Source organism: Piliocolobus tephrosceles, chromosome 1, assembly GCF_002776525.5.
Source record: "Piliocolobus tephrosceles isolate RC106 chromosome 1, ASM277652v3, whole genome shotgun sequence".
NCBI classification, from domain to species: Eukaryota; Metazoa; Chordata; class Mammalia; order Primates; family Cercopithecidae; genus Piliocolobus; species Piliocolobus tephrosceles.
This window is the reverse complement of record NC_045434.1, coordinates 178,743,134-178,758,682: the sequence shown is the minus strand read 5'-3', so window position 1 is coordinate 178,758,682 and position 15,549 is coordinate 178,743,134. Positions and strand designations below refer to the sequence as shown.

The 15,549-nt window shown below is 55.4% G+C and overlaps 1 protein-coding gene across 1 annotated transcript in view; it reads left to right on the top strand.

Annotated features, from left to right (window-relative positions):
* PTPRF (protein tyrosine phosphatase receptor type F) overlaps window positions 1–15,549 on the top strand; it is a 99,798-nt gene that overhangs the window by 46,248 nt on the left and 38,001 nt on the right. Inside the window, exon 8 of the mRNA XM_023221366.2 lies at window positions 7,964–8,074. Coding sequence (XP_023077134.1) covers window positions 7,964–8,074 — 111 coding nt within the window. The remainder of the gene's footprint in view (window positions 1–7,963; window positions 8,075–15,549) is intronic.

Below are 15,549 nucleotides of genomic sequence, written 5' to 3'. Positions count from 1 at the left end.
AGCGCAGCACAGCGGCCGGCACGGTTCGGCTCCTCTGCGTTTTCTCAGAGTTCCCCCAGGCAGGCTCCCCAAGCAACCAGACACTCCTCCCTGCAGGCCTGGGCCCCTCCATGGAACCACATGGACTTGTCTGGCAGCAGCTCTGGGAAGGCTCTCACACGTTGGTTCAGCTAGCATTTATATAGTGCTTGGGGTGCCGGGCCCTGGGCCACCCCTTCCTTGCCTGTCACTCCACTGGATGCCCCTCAGACCCCATCCCCCTTGTCCTCTCGGCAGCAGCTAACATTCCTCCCTCCTTCCCAACCACACTCCCATTTTCCCTAGCCTTCCAGGACTCTTATCTCTTGCGACTTCCCTCTTCCTAGCACCCCTTCCCTGCAGCAGCATTTTCCCTTCCACCAAGGAGCCTGGGAGCCCTGCCCTTGCCCCATGGACACAGCCTTGCCCTGGAAGAGCTCACCCCTCCTAAAGCTCCAACTGCCATCTCCTCACCTGCAACTCTAGCTTCAGTCTTTCCAGCCCAAACCTCTTACCTGAGCTCTGGATCCAAAGATCAACCTGCCTTCTGGTCTCCCTGACCAGTGATGACCAGTGATGAGTATGACCTTCCTGCCAGACAGCCATGCCCTCTTTCTGTAAGTGGCACCCCCCAACCTAAGGAGCATGGGTCTCAAGTTGGTTTGTTTTGAGAGCTCTCAAATGTATCACCCTTGTGGCTCTCAAATTGGCCCCCTTCTCCCCTCCTACTGCATCAGTCCTATCCTAGGCACCAGATGCCGCTTTCTGTACCTCTAGGCCCTCCCGAGAATCCATCGTCCTGCAGGTCAGGTTTGCTGCTCGTATCCTTCCTGTGCTCTCACCACCTCAGTGGTGTCTCCTTGCCTACCTGGTCAAGTGACGCTCCTGAGCAAGGCTTGGGGGGCCCTTCTCAGTCTTCGCCTGCCCGTGTCTCATCAGGTCCTGGCTACACCACTTACCAGCTCTCTGGCGTTGGTTGTTTAACTTTTTCGTGTGTTAGTTTTCTCATGTTTGAAAAGGAGTTACAGTAAGCAGCGAGTGAGTCAATAGCAGTCAAAGCTTGAGTTGGTGGACTGGCCTCTGGTGAGGGCTTCATGGAGCTCTTTCTACTTTCTATGCCCTCGACCGTCCTAACACTGAGCTGTGCTGACCTGTCCTTGGTCCTTGCCCACCTCCGGCCCTCTGTGCACCTTCCGGCTGCTCCACTTGAAAGCCTCCACCCTGCCCAGCCTCTGGCTGCTTCCTCAGGCCTCACCTTGCTTTACATTGTCACCATCTGGCTCCAGTTCTGCTCAGCTAGGCCTTGCAGGGAGGACCTGGGTCTGATCACACTTGCTGAGCTCAGCTGTAGGACAGGTCTTCTCTGAGCCCTCGTCAAGTGAATGATTTCATGAACTTGACCTTTGGCACTTGTCCCTATAGGCTAATATCTGCTCTAATGTTCACTCCTCCTCCTGCTTTCCAGGTCCAAGGAAGACTTCCTTGTTTCTTTTTCTGCCACCTGGAAGTTGTGACCTCAAGGTCATGGGCCTAGGGTCCAGCTCCTGGAGTGGAGCCAGATGGCACCTAAGGGGCCTCTACCATCCCACCGTTGCAGTAATAACTGGGCTCTCTCCCCTCCCTGCCTGACCTGGCCTGGGATCATTGGCCTCAGTTGTTCCTGGCCTTATCCCATTACCATTTAGAAGGGTGCTGAGGCTATTCCATGCACATTTTTCAGGGACGACCCTTCATGGAGTGGACTCAGGCCCGTGAGCACTCAGCTGTTTACAGGGACCTTCATGGTTTACGCATCACCGACAGTTTACAACAGAGCTTTCCCCGCTTTTGTTGCAGCGGATTCTCTTGCAGCCCTGTGAAGTAGGACAGACTGTGATTACCATGCCCACTTCACAGCTGATTTAAGGGAGTCACTTGGGGTCACGCATCAAGACTCGTCCTAGGAGCTCCCCTGTGAGATCACCACAGGACCTATTATCACAATAGCAAACCTGGGGCCCTGAGGAGCAACTGGACCCTGCTGGGGCTTCAGAGCTGCACATTCCCAGATTCTCCAGACCCCAGGCCCCCACTGACCAGTACCCAGAAGTCTTCCACCATCTGCGACCTGAGCCACAGCACATCTAACCAGGGCATGACCCCCTCTCCCCCAAGCAGGAGCTAGACAGGAGGTAGCTGACGGCATGCACTGCCCAGATGTGAGCTCTGCTCAGCAGGCCTTTTCTTCTCTATAGTGACGTGACATGCTGCCAAAACCGCCTCCTGGAGAATTGGAACTTGAGACTGGGGTAGGCCCAGGAGGAACAGGAGCAAGCTTATAGAGTGGAAATGGAGTTGTGAGCAGGGGCTTAGAGCCTCTGCTGGGTCCTGAGAGGAGCTGTTGGCCTGCAGGCTGTGCCGAGCCTGGACAGGGCTTGAGGAGATTCCCTCGCTCCTGCTGTGGCCTGAACATATGAGCCGCCATCCTTTGTCATAGAGGACAGCCTAACTCACTGAGTCCATGTGCTCATCCAGAGAGCAGTCTCTTCCCCACCCCGAGCACTCTGAGGCAAAACCTGAGGGTCTTAAGAAGAGATGCAGCCTCTGGCTGCAGGAGGAGGCTCACGGGTGGGACACAGAGGGCTTGCAGCCCCTCACGCTGCTGGCTGGCCCCAGCTCTGGCTGGAAGAACCTGTCCCCGCCCCCCACTCTGCCTTACCATCTGCGGGGCCTTCCAGGAGGGCACACTGCCAGTGCGTACTCACAATTTCCTTTTGGCCCAGAGTTCCCTGGCACCTCTCGGGCACGAGTACACCCCTAGGGATGCTGACTTCTGGGCCCCTTCAGTCCCTCACACCCGTCTTGTGAAATGGAAAAGGCAGATTCTCTGTTTGGTGGGGAAATTACTGTTAGGTTCTTTCAGAACAGATTAGGTTCTGGAAGAGCTGAGGCCAGGAGTGAGGGGTGCCAGTCCTGGACCACATCCACTGCTCCCACCCCCCACCAAGCCCTGACTTGGATGACAGGAGATCAGCATTGTCAACTTTTTGGTCTCAGGACCTCTGCTTGTAAATATCAGAGAACCTCAAAGAGCTCTTGTTTGTGTGGGTTCTTTTTTTTTCTTTTTTTGAGATGGAGTTGTGCTCTTGTTGGCCCAGGCAGTGGTGCGATCTCGACTGCCCGCAACCTCTGTCTCCCAGGTTCAAGCGATTCTCCTGCCTCAGCCTCCTGAGTAGCTGGGATTACAGGCATGACTCACCACAACTGGGTAATTTTGTATTTTTAGTAGAGACGGGGTTTCTCCACGTTGGTCAGGCTGGTCTTGAACTCCCGACCTCAGGTGATCCGCCCGCCTCGGCCTCCCAAAGTGCTGGGATTATAGGGGTAAGCCTCTGTGCCCAGCTGTTGTGTGGGTTATTTCTATTGATGTTTACCGTATTAGGTATTAAGATTGAGATGATTTGAAAATATTTATTAATCTATTTTAAAATAATAAAAATCCATGATATATTAGCATAAATAACATTTTTAAGGAAAAATAATTATATTTTTTAAAACAAAAAAAATTACCAAGAGGGACAACATTGGTTTACCCTTATTACGAATCTCTTGATTTGGGGCTTAGTAGAAGGCAGCTGGATTTCGTAACCACCTCTGCGTTAGGTCAGTTGTGATGGCACATGTCATGTAGCCTCTGGATTTCATAGCCACTTCTGCGTTAGGTCAATTGTGATGGCACATGTCATTAGCCTCTGAAAAGCTCTGTGTTCATGAGAGAAAGTGCATAAAGCAAATAATTTCTTAGTATTATGAAAACAGTTTTGACCTTGTGGACCTCCCAAAAGGGTCTCTTGGAGAGACAGAATCACTGTGTGGGTTCTTCCCACATAACCCTCACTCCCAGGACCCAGCCTTTGCCCTCTCCCCTGCTTCTGCATCTGCAGGACTGGCAGCCTCATCCTGTGGGCAGGCTATGAGTTAGATGGACCTTGTCAAGTCCTTCTGCTTGACTTAGAAGCTGGTGTGACCTTGGGCTTTGGGTAGTTCCCTGTCATCTCTCGGCCTCTGTTTTCTCATTTGAACTTACAGATGAAGAATTCCTCTAGGTGCTGTTGTCAAGTCCCCTGAAACAGGGATTGGCGTTGGTTTTTCTGCACACTTCCCAATCCCCAGATGTGGGCAGGAAGCGAGCAGCAGGGCAGGGTAAATACAGCTGGACCTGGGCCCATCTATGGGCTCCTCACTCCTCTGGGGGAGGCAGTGGTTGCACAGGGGGCTTGAGCCTCAGAGAAGGTACCTGTTGGGGATGAAACCTGCTCAGATTTCCTAATAGGCCTGGATATAGAGGGTGAGCGCCTGGCCCTCAGGGTTACCAACCCTCAGGGTTATGAGGTGCCAGACAGGGAAAGGTTGGGCACTGATCTCTGCCTCTCGCCAGCCAGGCCAAAGGGGGGAAGTTCAGTAGTCCCCCAGTTTTTAGCGGGGTTGAGTGGGCTTTCTAAGGACTCTGCCTCTGGGCTGTGAGTTTGCTGAGTCCTGCTGCCCTTTCCGCTGGGCTGGGCTGCATGTTGTGGGAGGCCCAGTGTGCTAGTAGCCCATGGCAAGCCTTCCCTTTAGCCTCTGTCCTGTCTGCCTTAACACCAGGCTTTGTTTTGGTAAGTGCTTTGTTTTGGAATCTTACCCACCGGTGGGATTTGGGTGGCCCTGTGGGGTGGGGTTGCTACCTCTTTTCTTCACCTTCCCCCTCCATTGGCCCCAGCCAGTGTGGTCTGCAGGAGTCCTGACTCACCTCCCTGATTCTCGTCACCCCCAGCCCCACTGAGCCCCCTCCTCGTCCCCAGAGCAGAGCCAGTGACCTGGGACACAGCTTCACCCACACTCAGCCTGGCTCTGCCTGGTGCTTGCTCACACATCGTCCGCGTCGGCCTAACTCAGGCCTCAATTTCTCCATGTATTTAAGGTCTTTTCTTGTGTTTTATTTTACCTGATTTGGCTTTGTGTGGCTTTCCTTCCTTTTGTACTAATGCTTCTCTCTGATCTTATTTGCATTCAAATTACCTCGCCAGGTGGTTCACCAATCAGAGGTAAGAATGCTGTCCGTGCCTCTCGCCACACCACGCCTTGCCACTGCCGTCACCTCCACTCCATCCCGTCCAGTGTGTCACCTCCCCATCCCCATCCCAACCTCTTCAGCCTCCTCATCTCCAGCTCCAGCACCCCCAACACCACCGGCCACCACACACATCCACTCTCAGTCATTCCCTCCTGTGGACTCATCCATTGCAAGTCTGAATTGTGAAGATACTCGCCGAGCCCCGTCCTGGACGGCAAGCCCTGCTGCCCAGGTCTTCCGGGCCATCCCCACAGAAGGGACCCCATCAGCTCCTGCTGTGAAACTTAGCCTACCCCTAGCTTCCCTAGACAGAAAAGCTTCCTGTAAGGTTGAGGAGCATGACCAAGCCTTGCCTTTTCTCTTGACAGTCTCCTCTTTTGGGGGGACCTCAATTATTACTTGACTTTCCCTTTAGTATCCTGGCTCCGTACTGTAGTAGAATGAGGATCATCCCTTCAGCCTGGCAAGGATTAGGAGGAACGTTCACTTAGGACTTCCGTGTAGGTGCTGGGATGACAACAGGGAGGTAAACAGGCTCGTGCATAACTCCATCACCTGGCCTGTCAGCTCGGAGTCCCCACTGGGCTGCCTCCATGCAGCAGGGCCCTGCAGCCTAAGAGTTAAAAGCACAGATTCTGGACTCAGGAAGATCCAGGTTCAAGTCTGACTTACCACCTATGTGATCTTCAGAAACTCAGTTCATCTCTCAGAAGTGTTTCCTCTTTAAATTGGGGCATGGCCACCTGCCGCACAGGGTCATGAGAATTAGAGGAGAGGAGGATGTGTAGTGTTGGGCGCAGAGCAGACACCTGTAAAATGGTGGCTTGTCTATTCACATCATTTTCTCCCCAGTTCTCTCAGTGTCTGTGGGCACATCTAGACCTTCAGAGCTCAAGACCAGGATGGTCTCAGGGGAGAGCAGCTGCCTTCCTGGGTGGTATCTTGCCCATCACCCTGAGGCTGGCTCTTGCTTCACCTGGTAGCCCCCCAATCCCCGTGCCCATCTGCTCAGCCTGTGCTGACTCTTTGCTGTGCCTGCTGCTGGGTCCTGGTGTTGGTTCCAGATTTGGGGGATTCTGTATGCAAATAGGCACCCGGTCTCTGATAGGCCCCCTGACCACTCTTAGGTTCTTGTTGCAGAGGAACCTCCTGTTTTCTGGGTCAGAAGTTCCACCCAGGCAACACTTTCTGCTTTAAGCCTGTGGCACCAGCCACCAGGTCTCCCCCACCCCACCCACACCCCCTGCCTCACTGAGGTGACCTTAGGGCAGCCTCAACCCCTCGGGCCTGAACCGCACCTGCTTAAATGAACGTTTTCTGTAACAGTGTCCATCCATCCCATCAGCATGACCTATTGGGTGCCCTTCAGGGCTGCTCTTGAAGGAGATGGTATTTGGCATGTGCACTGGGCCCTGGTGCTCCCTGGCACCTGGTGGGGAGGGCTGAGGCCAGCACCACAGAGGCAGACTGGTCCTGCGTCCTGCATTGGTGGCCTCCCCTCTTCCTTCACCTCCAGCTCCCAGCCCCCTGGGGGTTCCCAGCCCCTCCTGCTGCCCTGGGTTAGATGGTGGAAGAGGGACATCAGGCAGTGAGGGGGCTATAGGTCAGACCCAGGGTGGTCCCCCTTTGGGCCCCAGCCGTGAGAGCATGACTTGGAACTTTTCCTCTGGCTCCTGTCCAGTCCAGGCAAGGGGGGGCCCGGCAGCTTCTGTCCGTGTCCTGTGTGGGTGTGATTGTCCATCAACCTGGGCCCTGGGAAGGTGGGGGCTGTCAGGTCAGGCTGGCTGTTCTGTGCAGGAGGTGGTTTTGTCAGACTGTGTCCTGTGGGGGTTCTTAACTGTTGGACCGTCCTGTGTGGGTGTAATTGTCTGTTGGATTGTTCCAGGGAGGGGTGTGCTGCCTGTGCCCGGGGGTGTTTCTGTCACAGACAGCTTGCCCAGTGTGCTTTCACAAGCAGTTTTTTCAAGTGTTTATTGATGGGGCCAGGGGATGGCCAAGTCGAGTGGGTCCGCCCCCACCCTGCCGCTCTGCCTTGGCCTCCCCCGCCAGGACCTGTCAGAACTGGCCTCAAGCCCAAGATTCCTCCACCCTTTCTGAGGGTCCTTTTGCTACCCACCCCAACCCTGGCTCCTGTCTGTCCGTCTGCGGCCAGAGCAGCCCCTCAGGGCACTGGCCCGAGTGGGAGCTCCAACCTCCATTAGCCTCCTGAATTATGCAGGAGCCGTGGTGGGTCGAAGCACTTTAGCAGGACCAGGCTGAGGAGAGGAGCCGGAATGGGTGGGGCTGGTGGGGAGGGGGTGGAATAGGAGGGGAAGATGGTGCTGGGAGCAGAGGCTGCTGGGCATCAGGCCCCCAGGGCAAGCCCATTCTTTCCTGGTGGGTGGCAAATTCTCAAGCTCCAGCCCAATGAGGGCATAGTGTGCTTGTGAATCCCAGGCCTGCCATTCTGCAGGCTGCTCCCACACCTGGCTCTGACTGGCCTAGCGGGGCTGCGGGGCCGGGAACACTAACAGGGATGTTGATTGGGAAACAGGCTTCAGTACTGGCAAGAGTGTGGCGGAAACTGAGTGGAGCTGGGGGTTGGGGTACAGTCCCTGGCAGAGCAAAGACGGGTCTTGCTGGATTGTGGGGAGCATGGGATTGCGCTCCAAAACACAACCCTTGGTTCTAGCCAGGAGGCCACTGGGCTCATCAGGCAGAGCTTCCTGGAAGCAGCAGGGGTGCCAGGGTGTGGCCTGGATGAGCTTCGACATCTGGTCAACATCAGCCACAGACGCTGTCGAGACCTCTCACCGTGTTCCAGGCCACACTCGACATGGGCCATACCTGATCTCTTGCTTCGTGTCCCCACAGGTGCCTTGCAGATAGAGAGCAGTGAGGAATCCGACCAAGGCAAGTACGAGTGTGTGGCGACCAACTCGGCAGGCACACGTTACTCAGCCCCTGCGAACCTGTATGTACGAGGTAAGGACGCAGGCAGTACCTGGCCCGTCACCACGGAGCTGTGCTGCACCTGCCAGGCTCTCTGCCCAGAGCCCTTGGTGCAGACACACAAGGGACTGCCATGGGCCCGTTCTCTTCTTCCTGCTTCTTTCTGCAGCAGCGATAGCAGCAGCAGCAGCTCCCACTGGGCAAGCTCCCGGCATCTGCCACTACTTTGCCTTCCTTCCCTGCAGGCCCGCGGGGAAGCAGCCACTCTTAGGAGCATTTGTATCTCTTGTAGGTCCTGCCGCATGGGCCCAGAGCCTCATGGGAGTTTGGAGCCATCCAAGCACACTTCTTGGTGTATGTGCATGTGTGTGTGCACACACAGGCACACTTCTCTGTGTGTAAATGCATGCATACCTGGCCTGGCTTTCCTTTAGTACATCCTCCTGCCTGCCGCAGCGCGGTGGGCTCCAGAACCACTGTGGCTCTGGGCTTTGGGGTAGCCAGGCCTCAGAAATGGACCAGGCCAGGTGAGCCTGTCCTCTGGCCAGGTCTGCCTGGGGCCCTCCTGGAAGAACCGTTGTGTTCAGCTGTGAGCCCCTATGGTTATGTTGCCTCGGGTGAGCACCTGGTGTGTTCCAGGTGTTCATTGCTGGAAGCGAGTGGACAATGTGCTTTCCGGAAGTCCAAGTTCCCAGGAGAGAGGAGCCTGGGGACTGTTTTGGGGTTTCCAATCTGTGCTATGTTCACAGCCTAAGAGTGACTAAAGCTGGCCACCTTCCTCTTTCCTGAGAACACACTAGGTCTGGTATACATGTGCCCAGGAGGGGCCCTGAGAGCCCCTTCTACCCTCACACTGTCCCCTCACCTAGCCCTCCTGCACAGATGGATGTCATTAAAAGTTAAACTGTCAGCCAGGTGTGGTGGCTCACGCCTGTAATCCCAGCACTTTGAGGCAGGTGGATTACGAGGTCAGAAGATCGAGACCATGCTGGCCAACGTGGTGAAACCCCGTCTCTACTAAAAATACAAAAATTAGCTGGGCGTGGTGGCGGGTGCCTGTAATCCCAGCTACTCGGGAGGCTGAGGCAGGAAAATCACTTGAACCAGAGGTTGCAGTGAGCCGAGATTGTGCCACTGCACTCCAGCTTGGCGATAGAGGGAGACTCCATCTCCAAAAAAAAAAAAAAAAAAAAAAAAAGTTCAACTGTCTCCCCCCAGGGGATCTGTGAAGGAAACTGGACGTGGCTCCTTGCAGTGATGATTCCATCATGCCAAGTGCTTAGCGCAGCCTCCTGAGGGATGTCGTCTGACTCTCCACCCAGTGGACTCAGCGGGTGATGGCAGTGGCCTGTCCCACTCTTTGGGACCATGTGGTCAGACTTGCTTACTCAGAGCAGAGAGAATTAGGCGGTCAACCAAAATACACTTATCAGGGGGTTGCTGTCTGTCATGGGAGAGGGTGGTTCTGGAGAGGCCACAGGCTGCCAACCCATTTGGTAGCCAGTTGAGCTGCAGAGGAGCTATTCGTGGTGGGCAAATTGTGCTTCAGAGACTATTAAAAGTGCTTCATGGGAGTTGGGGGCATGGGATGGGAGGTCCCCTAGCTTACTGTCAGGTGTCTTGCTCGTCAAGGCTCAGGCCTCAGGTCAGCTCATCTGTTTTCAGGAACAGGAGCCCAAAAACTTCCCAAATGGCCTAGAGGAGTAGAGTTGTAAGCGGCCCAGCCTTCACCCCACCCTGCCCCAGGCAGAGTGTCTGGCAGGCATAGGGGCTGGCGAGTCCGCTCCAGCAGAGGAGCAGCTGGAATGACCCTTCTCAAAGGTCTGCCTCCTCCCACCCTGACTATCCCAAATGCTGTGCTGTCTAGAGCTCTGTTCCCAAGACTAGGGTCGAGAGAGTGGCAGTTCCAGGCCTCAGCAAGAAAGCCTTTTGTCTGCATCAGGGAGAAGAGAGGCCCAGTAGAGCCACTGTAAACCTAAGCCAGCTGCAAGGGCATGGCCTATGGGCACATTTCCTAGGGCACAGCTACAGGAGGCAATGCTGAGGCAGCAGAAGGCCCAGAGGTGGATGGACGACCCCCCGCCACATTTTCCTCTTGGCTAGGCAGCATTCTCTCAAGTCACTGTTACACTGGCCCCAGCCCTGGAGGCAGAGCAATGGGTCTCTTTGGAGATCGACTGAGCTTAGCTGCTGTAGCTGGCAGCTCAGTCACTGCCCAGGGAGCTTTTATGTGCAGTCCGGTGGAGCTCCCTGTTTACACTTGGTAGACTCAGGCAGGGCCCTGACTGGCTCCTGCCATGGCCCATCCTCTGCCCCTACCAGCTCTTCCTGAATCTACCCTTCTGGCTCCATCCCCACTTGCCTTTTGGTAGGAAATACGGGGGTTCCTTTAGTTCCAGCCCCACTTGCCAGGGACTCTAAAACAGCCAAGCCTGACTTCTGTTGTCTCTCTCACACATACATACAATGTTCCTGTGGGCCCTGATGTCTCAGGACCAGTTCTAAGCTCTGTCGCCAGGACCTGCCTCATCTAGACCCTAACTGAATCTGTAGCCACTCTGCTTTGCCAAGAGCAACCTGCCCCATAGGCCCAGGATAGGCCCTCCTGTCCTAACAGCAGGACTTCGGCACACCTGAAAGGCCCTGCTCCCTGGGCCCCTGGCTTCTGGTGCCCCCACCCCTCCTCATCTCATGCCTGGCAAAACCCCTGCCTTCTGCCCTCAGCAGTACTGGGGGCCCTTCAGCCCCAGGGCCTGGGGACAGCCTGTACCAGGCTGACCACCAGCTCTGCCTCCTGAGCCCTGCTTGTGGGTGGATGGCTATGGAGGAACCCCCAGTGCTGGCCTGCGCCCTGTCCATCTCCCAGCAGAGAGGCTTCGAGGTTTCCTCCCATAGCAGGCTCCTGAGCCTCAGTCGGATTGATGTGGGCTCTAGCCTTGAGTTTCTCAGCCGCAGCACTGTTGACATTTTGGTCTAGATGATTCTTAGTTGTGAGGGGCCATCCTGTGCATTGGAGGGTGTTTAGCAGCATGTCTTGCTCACTAGACGCCAGTAGTACCCCTCAGTCAAAACAAACGTTGCCACATGTCACCTGGAGGAAATTACTGACGGCTTCCTACTGCCATTGTCTCTCTTCTGTGTCCACTGGCCGCAAGTCTTCGTCTCCTCATCAGACTTGGCTTTGGTATCTCCCTCACATTTCCCTTCTGTCCCCCAAATTCTCAGGGCTCCCAGTGTCTCTCTGAGGCCACGCAGCTGCTACATTTAGTGGGACAATACATGTGAAGCACCCGGCACATTGCCAGGCACAGAGGAATCACTTGCTAGTCAGTAGCCTCTACGGCTGTCCGGATAGCACCGTGGAGGGATGTGTCATCCAGTTACATCTGACTTTGTTCACAGTTGTCCACAGCTCCACCCACAGTCTAGCAGGCCCAGGCATGCTGGGTGGGCCAGCGCCTTTCTCCGTCACCACCTGACTCTCCCCGAGTGACTCATTCTCTCCTTCCATCTACAGCTCCCTGGGTGTACAGCTGCTGGGGCCAGGGTGGAGCCCTGCCCTCCTCAGAGCCTGGCCTACCTGTGCCAGGACTACCAGCCTTCCCCCTTCTCTCCAGGGACCTGGCTGCAGGGCCACAGCTGTCTAAAACAGGGACAGTGCCTTTCTCCCCACAGGTGCCCAGACGTGCTCCTCACACTGGTGGTGTGTTTGGGGGTGATTTCTGGTGGCTCGTGTACCTTGGCAAGTTTGTGGGCTGGGAGGGCCTTGACCCCAGAGCCCAGTCCACAGGGTCTGTCTGAGCTGTGGGGTGCGTGTGAGGCATGGGGGCCTGCCTGTGCCCCATTTCCACCTGCCCCGGCCCCACCCTCGGCCTCTCTGGCGCCTGCTGGCGGGCGTCAGCTCTGTCCACCATGTCCTCCATGAGTCCTGAGTCTTTTGTGAGCGATGTGGTTCATGTGCACCTGTGTGCATGTGTGTGTGCAAGGGGGCACAGGAGTCTCGTCTCGTCTCCGTGCTGTGTGGGCAGATGAAGGTTGGCCTGTTTTTACTCTCTCTGTGTTTCTCCTTGTCTTTTTTTTATTCCCTCCTCATCTTCATCGCACTCTGCCATCAACCCAAACTCTCATCTCTCAGATCAGCGAGAAGGTTGGTCCTTTTCACTTCTTATCCATCTACAGTTCGCCCGTCGATGGGACGCGCCTGTCAGTAGGGCCCAGCGGGCTCGGTCAGCTCCCTCAGGCTCGCTGTGCCGTGCCTGCCTGCCAGTCTCTTGTTTGGGCCGGCGGGCAGGCAGGACCAGGGGTGGGTGGGCAGCCCCCTGACCTGCATGTTCCTGCTGCTTGGGTCCCTGGTGTACCACGTGTCTGCATGTCCCCTTAGCCTGGTTCCCCTGCAAGGGTGATGGGATGGGCATGCTGCATGGCATGAAACTGCACCCCACCTTTGCACCCAGGCCAGGCCAGCTGTCTGATCCAGGTGGTGCTCAGGAATGGTTGTGGGGGGGCTGTGGTCAGAGAGAGGTGTAAGAGCTGTAGCACTTTATGTGCACCTGTAGGACCTTTCACCGCATTCCTCGCCTAGAGACCCAGGCTCGGCCCAAACCCCTCCTCGCCTAGTGAGCCAGGCTCGGCCCAAACCCCTCCTCGCCTAGAGACCCAGGCTCGGCCCAAACCACTGGGACGGTAAGGCAAGAGGCTAGAATAGGCTGTCCTCCCAATATCCTGTAGCACAGGGCAAAAGTCCTGCAGTGTGTACCCTGTCCTTGAGGCCCTCAGGTCCCCCACCAGGGCTCAATGGGGCAACCAGCCCTGGTCTGCCTCAGGGAGCTTGGTGTCCATGGCACAGGGTGAGTAGCATCATCTTGGCACACTGAGGAAGTCTCCCATAAGGTTGTCTTTTCCTTCTCCAGCCAGATCCAAATTAAGATCCTCCTACCTGCCCCAGGCCCCTCTGCCCAAGCTTCCCAGCTAGCTCCCGTGTCTGTCTGAGGGTGGAATTTTTTTAGCCCACCAGCCAGCTAACTGACATTCCTTAGCCTGGTGCTTTGCATTCGGGCTCAAGTTGCTTCTACCTGGAGTGACTGAACGGTCAACTGCAACTTAGCAAGATCCATACGGGAGCCTGGAAGTGGCCCTGAGTCAGCCACAAGTTTGGAAGGGTTTCCTGGAGACTGTCCTTGAGCCCATTCCCGAGCAGGCCTGTTTGGGGCTTGGTTTTCAGTACCCCCCCACCCCGAGCCAGACCCCCACCCATGATGCTGGGGTTGGCAGCCGGGGCTAGTGGTCCTTCATGTATCACTTGGTCTGTGTGGTCAGAGGAGACTCACGTGTCCACTGGGTTTTGGGGGTTCAGGACAGAAATGTAGGACAGGCTGAGCCTCAGGGAACAGACCCAGGCCATCCCGGTTCCCTCTGCCACATCCTCCGTGGCTCGAGTTTCCTCTGTGAGGGTGAGGGAGCCAGTCGAGAGGAGGGCTATAGCCTTGGCTCAGATGTCAGCTCTGAGCATCCATCCATATGCGCTCCTGAGTGCTGGGGCATTTCTGTTACACCATTTTGCTGACCGGGCAGATCTGCCAGGGCATTCAGAAAACAGTCATCAGCAGAGACAGCCCAGCCCACAGTGGCTCCTTCCATGCCCCTTCCTCTACCCTCCTGGTACCTCATCCCCTCCCTTACCCCGTCCCACCCCTACCCCACCCTATGGTCCCGCCAAAAATAAGCACATGCACAAATATTTAGCGGAAAGGCAGAAATGGGTTTCTAAATATTCCAGGGGGATTTGCTGGGCTGGTAATTTGTTTGGTGCTGATAATTGCATCTTACATTTTTCCAGCTTTACTTAAAACTGTGTGCCGGGTTTGCTGGCATTTAATTACTGCTTTGCGGCAGCCACAAGGTTATTTATTAAAGAGTTATTTTATCTTGATACAGTGGATCCTGCCCCTCATCCCCTCCTTAATGTTGCGTTATTTTCATCAGAGAAATTTCTCTGAGTGAATGCAGATTGCGGGGCTGCCTCCCTCTGCGATTAGGCTGTCACTCCACTGAATGCTGATGCCTCTGGGCGCCGCACCGCCCTATTATAGGGGGTTGTCAGCGCAAATAATTAGACTTAAAAGTTACAGCTGAAATATAATCCAGAAATGGCAGGGCCCTGTTTTGGAAATTGTCTATAAAATGTCAGCACTAAGGATGCACAGGGAACGGTAATAGACCGGCATTGTTGGAGCCCAAGATTAGACCTGAAGTGCATTTTTCCCAGCTCAAGCTTTTCCTTCCCTGCTGTTGCTTCTGTCAATAAGACTGTCCAGGGTGAGGCCTGCTTCTTTTTGGAGGCCTTGTGCCTGCAGCCGTGGGAGGAGGATGGTAGGGGCTGCTGCATGAGATGCCAGCCACTCCAGCCTGTTGGCGTGGGGGTGGCTGTCTGGGCAGGTCTAGGATGCAGGTCCCTGTTGGTACTTGGGATACAAGGAGGTTCTCCCTTGCCTGTTTCCCCCACCCTTCCTCTGTAGACATACCCTGACCTCCCTCACGTGGAAAGTGTCTCAGTCGCAGTGAATCGTTTGCGTGGCTGAAGCCCAGTGTCCTTGTGAGAGTGAAGGTGGTGCGCCCAGGAGCTTCTGGCCCTGAGGCCCTTGCTTGGTGTTGCAGATGACCCTAAAGGCCACTATTGACCTCTCACGCTTATCCTTAGCCCCTAGAGTTCTCCCTGCCACCTGCAGCTAGGAGGGAAAAAATAAACACAAGTCTTTTGTGTTCCTGAAGCGCCTGAATTTCCTGACTGCGGCAGGAGTTGGAGGCTTTAGAAGGTGTGGCTCAGGGCATTGGCCTGACCTCCAGGGCTGGTCCATGAGGTCTGCCTTTTGGCCTGAAGACCCTGTCCTCCAGGGACTCTTTGGGGGTAAAGTCCAGTCAAGTTTCTAGATTGGTGCCCAAGGTTTATTGGCCAAGGACCTACTTCCTTCTGCTGGGGCTCTTTGTCCTGGTATCCAGCGACCTGATTAGGCCCCATGATTCCACCGCTGGCTGGGGTCAAGCCTGCAGTCATCACCTCTCCCCAGCACAGGCTGTCTAAACCCATCCTTATGCCCACTGGAGCAGCGTCCTCTCCTGCCAGCATCTGTTAATTCTGATGCTTCTCCCCAGAGCCCTCTGGGTTGTTTTTTTTTTTTTTTTTTTCAGGCCTGTCAGCCAGGGCTCGAAGGGTGACACAGTTTTTCATCACACAGACCTACTTCTACTACGGATATAAACTTGGTCATGCTGCTTGGTTTTAAATCAGTTCCCGCCGGGCACGGTGGCTCACGCCTGTAATCCTAGCACTTTGGGAGGCTGAGACGGGCGGATCACGAGGTCAGGAGATCGAGACCATCCTGGCTAACATGGTGAAACCCTATCTCTACTAAAAATACAAAAAAATTAGCCGGGCGTGGTGGCGGGAACCTGTAGTCCCAGCTACACGGGAGGCTGAGGCAGGAGAATGGCGTGAACCCGGGGGACAGAGC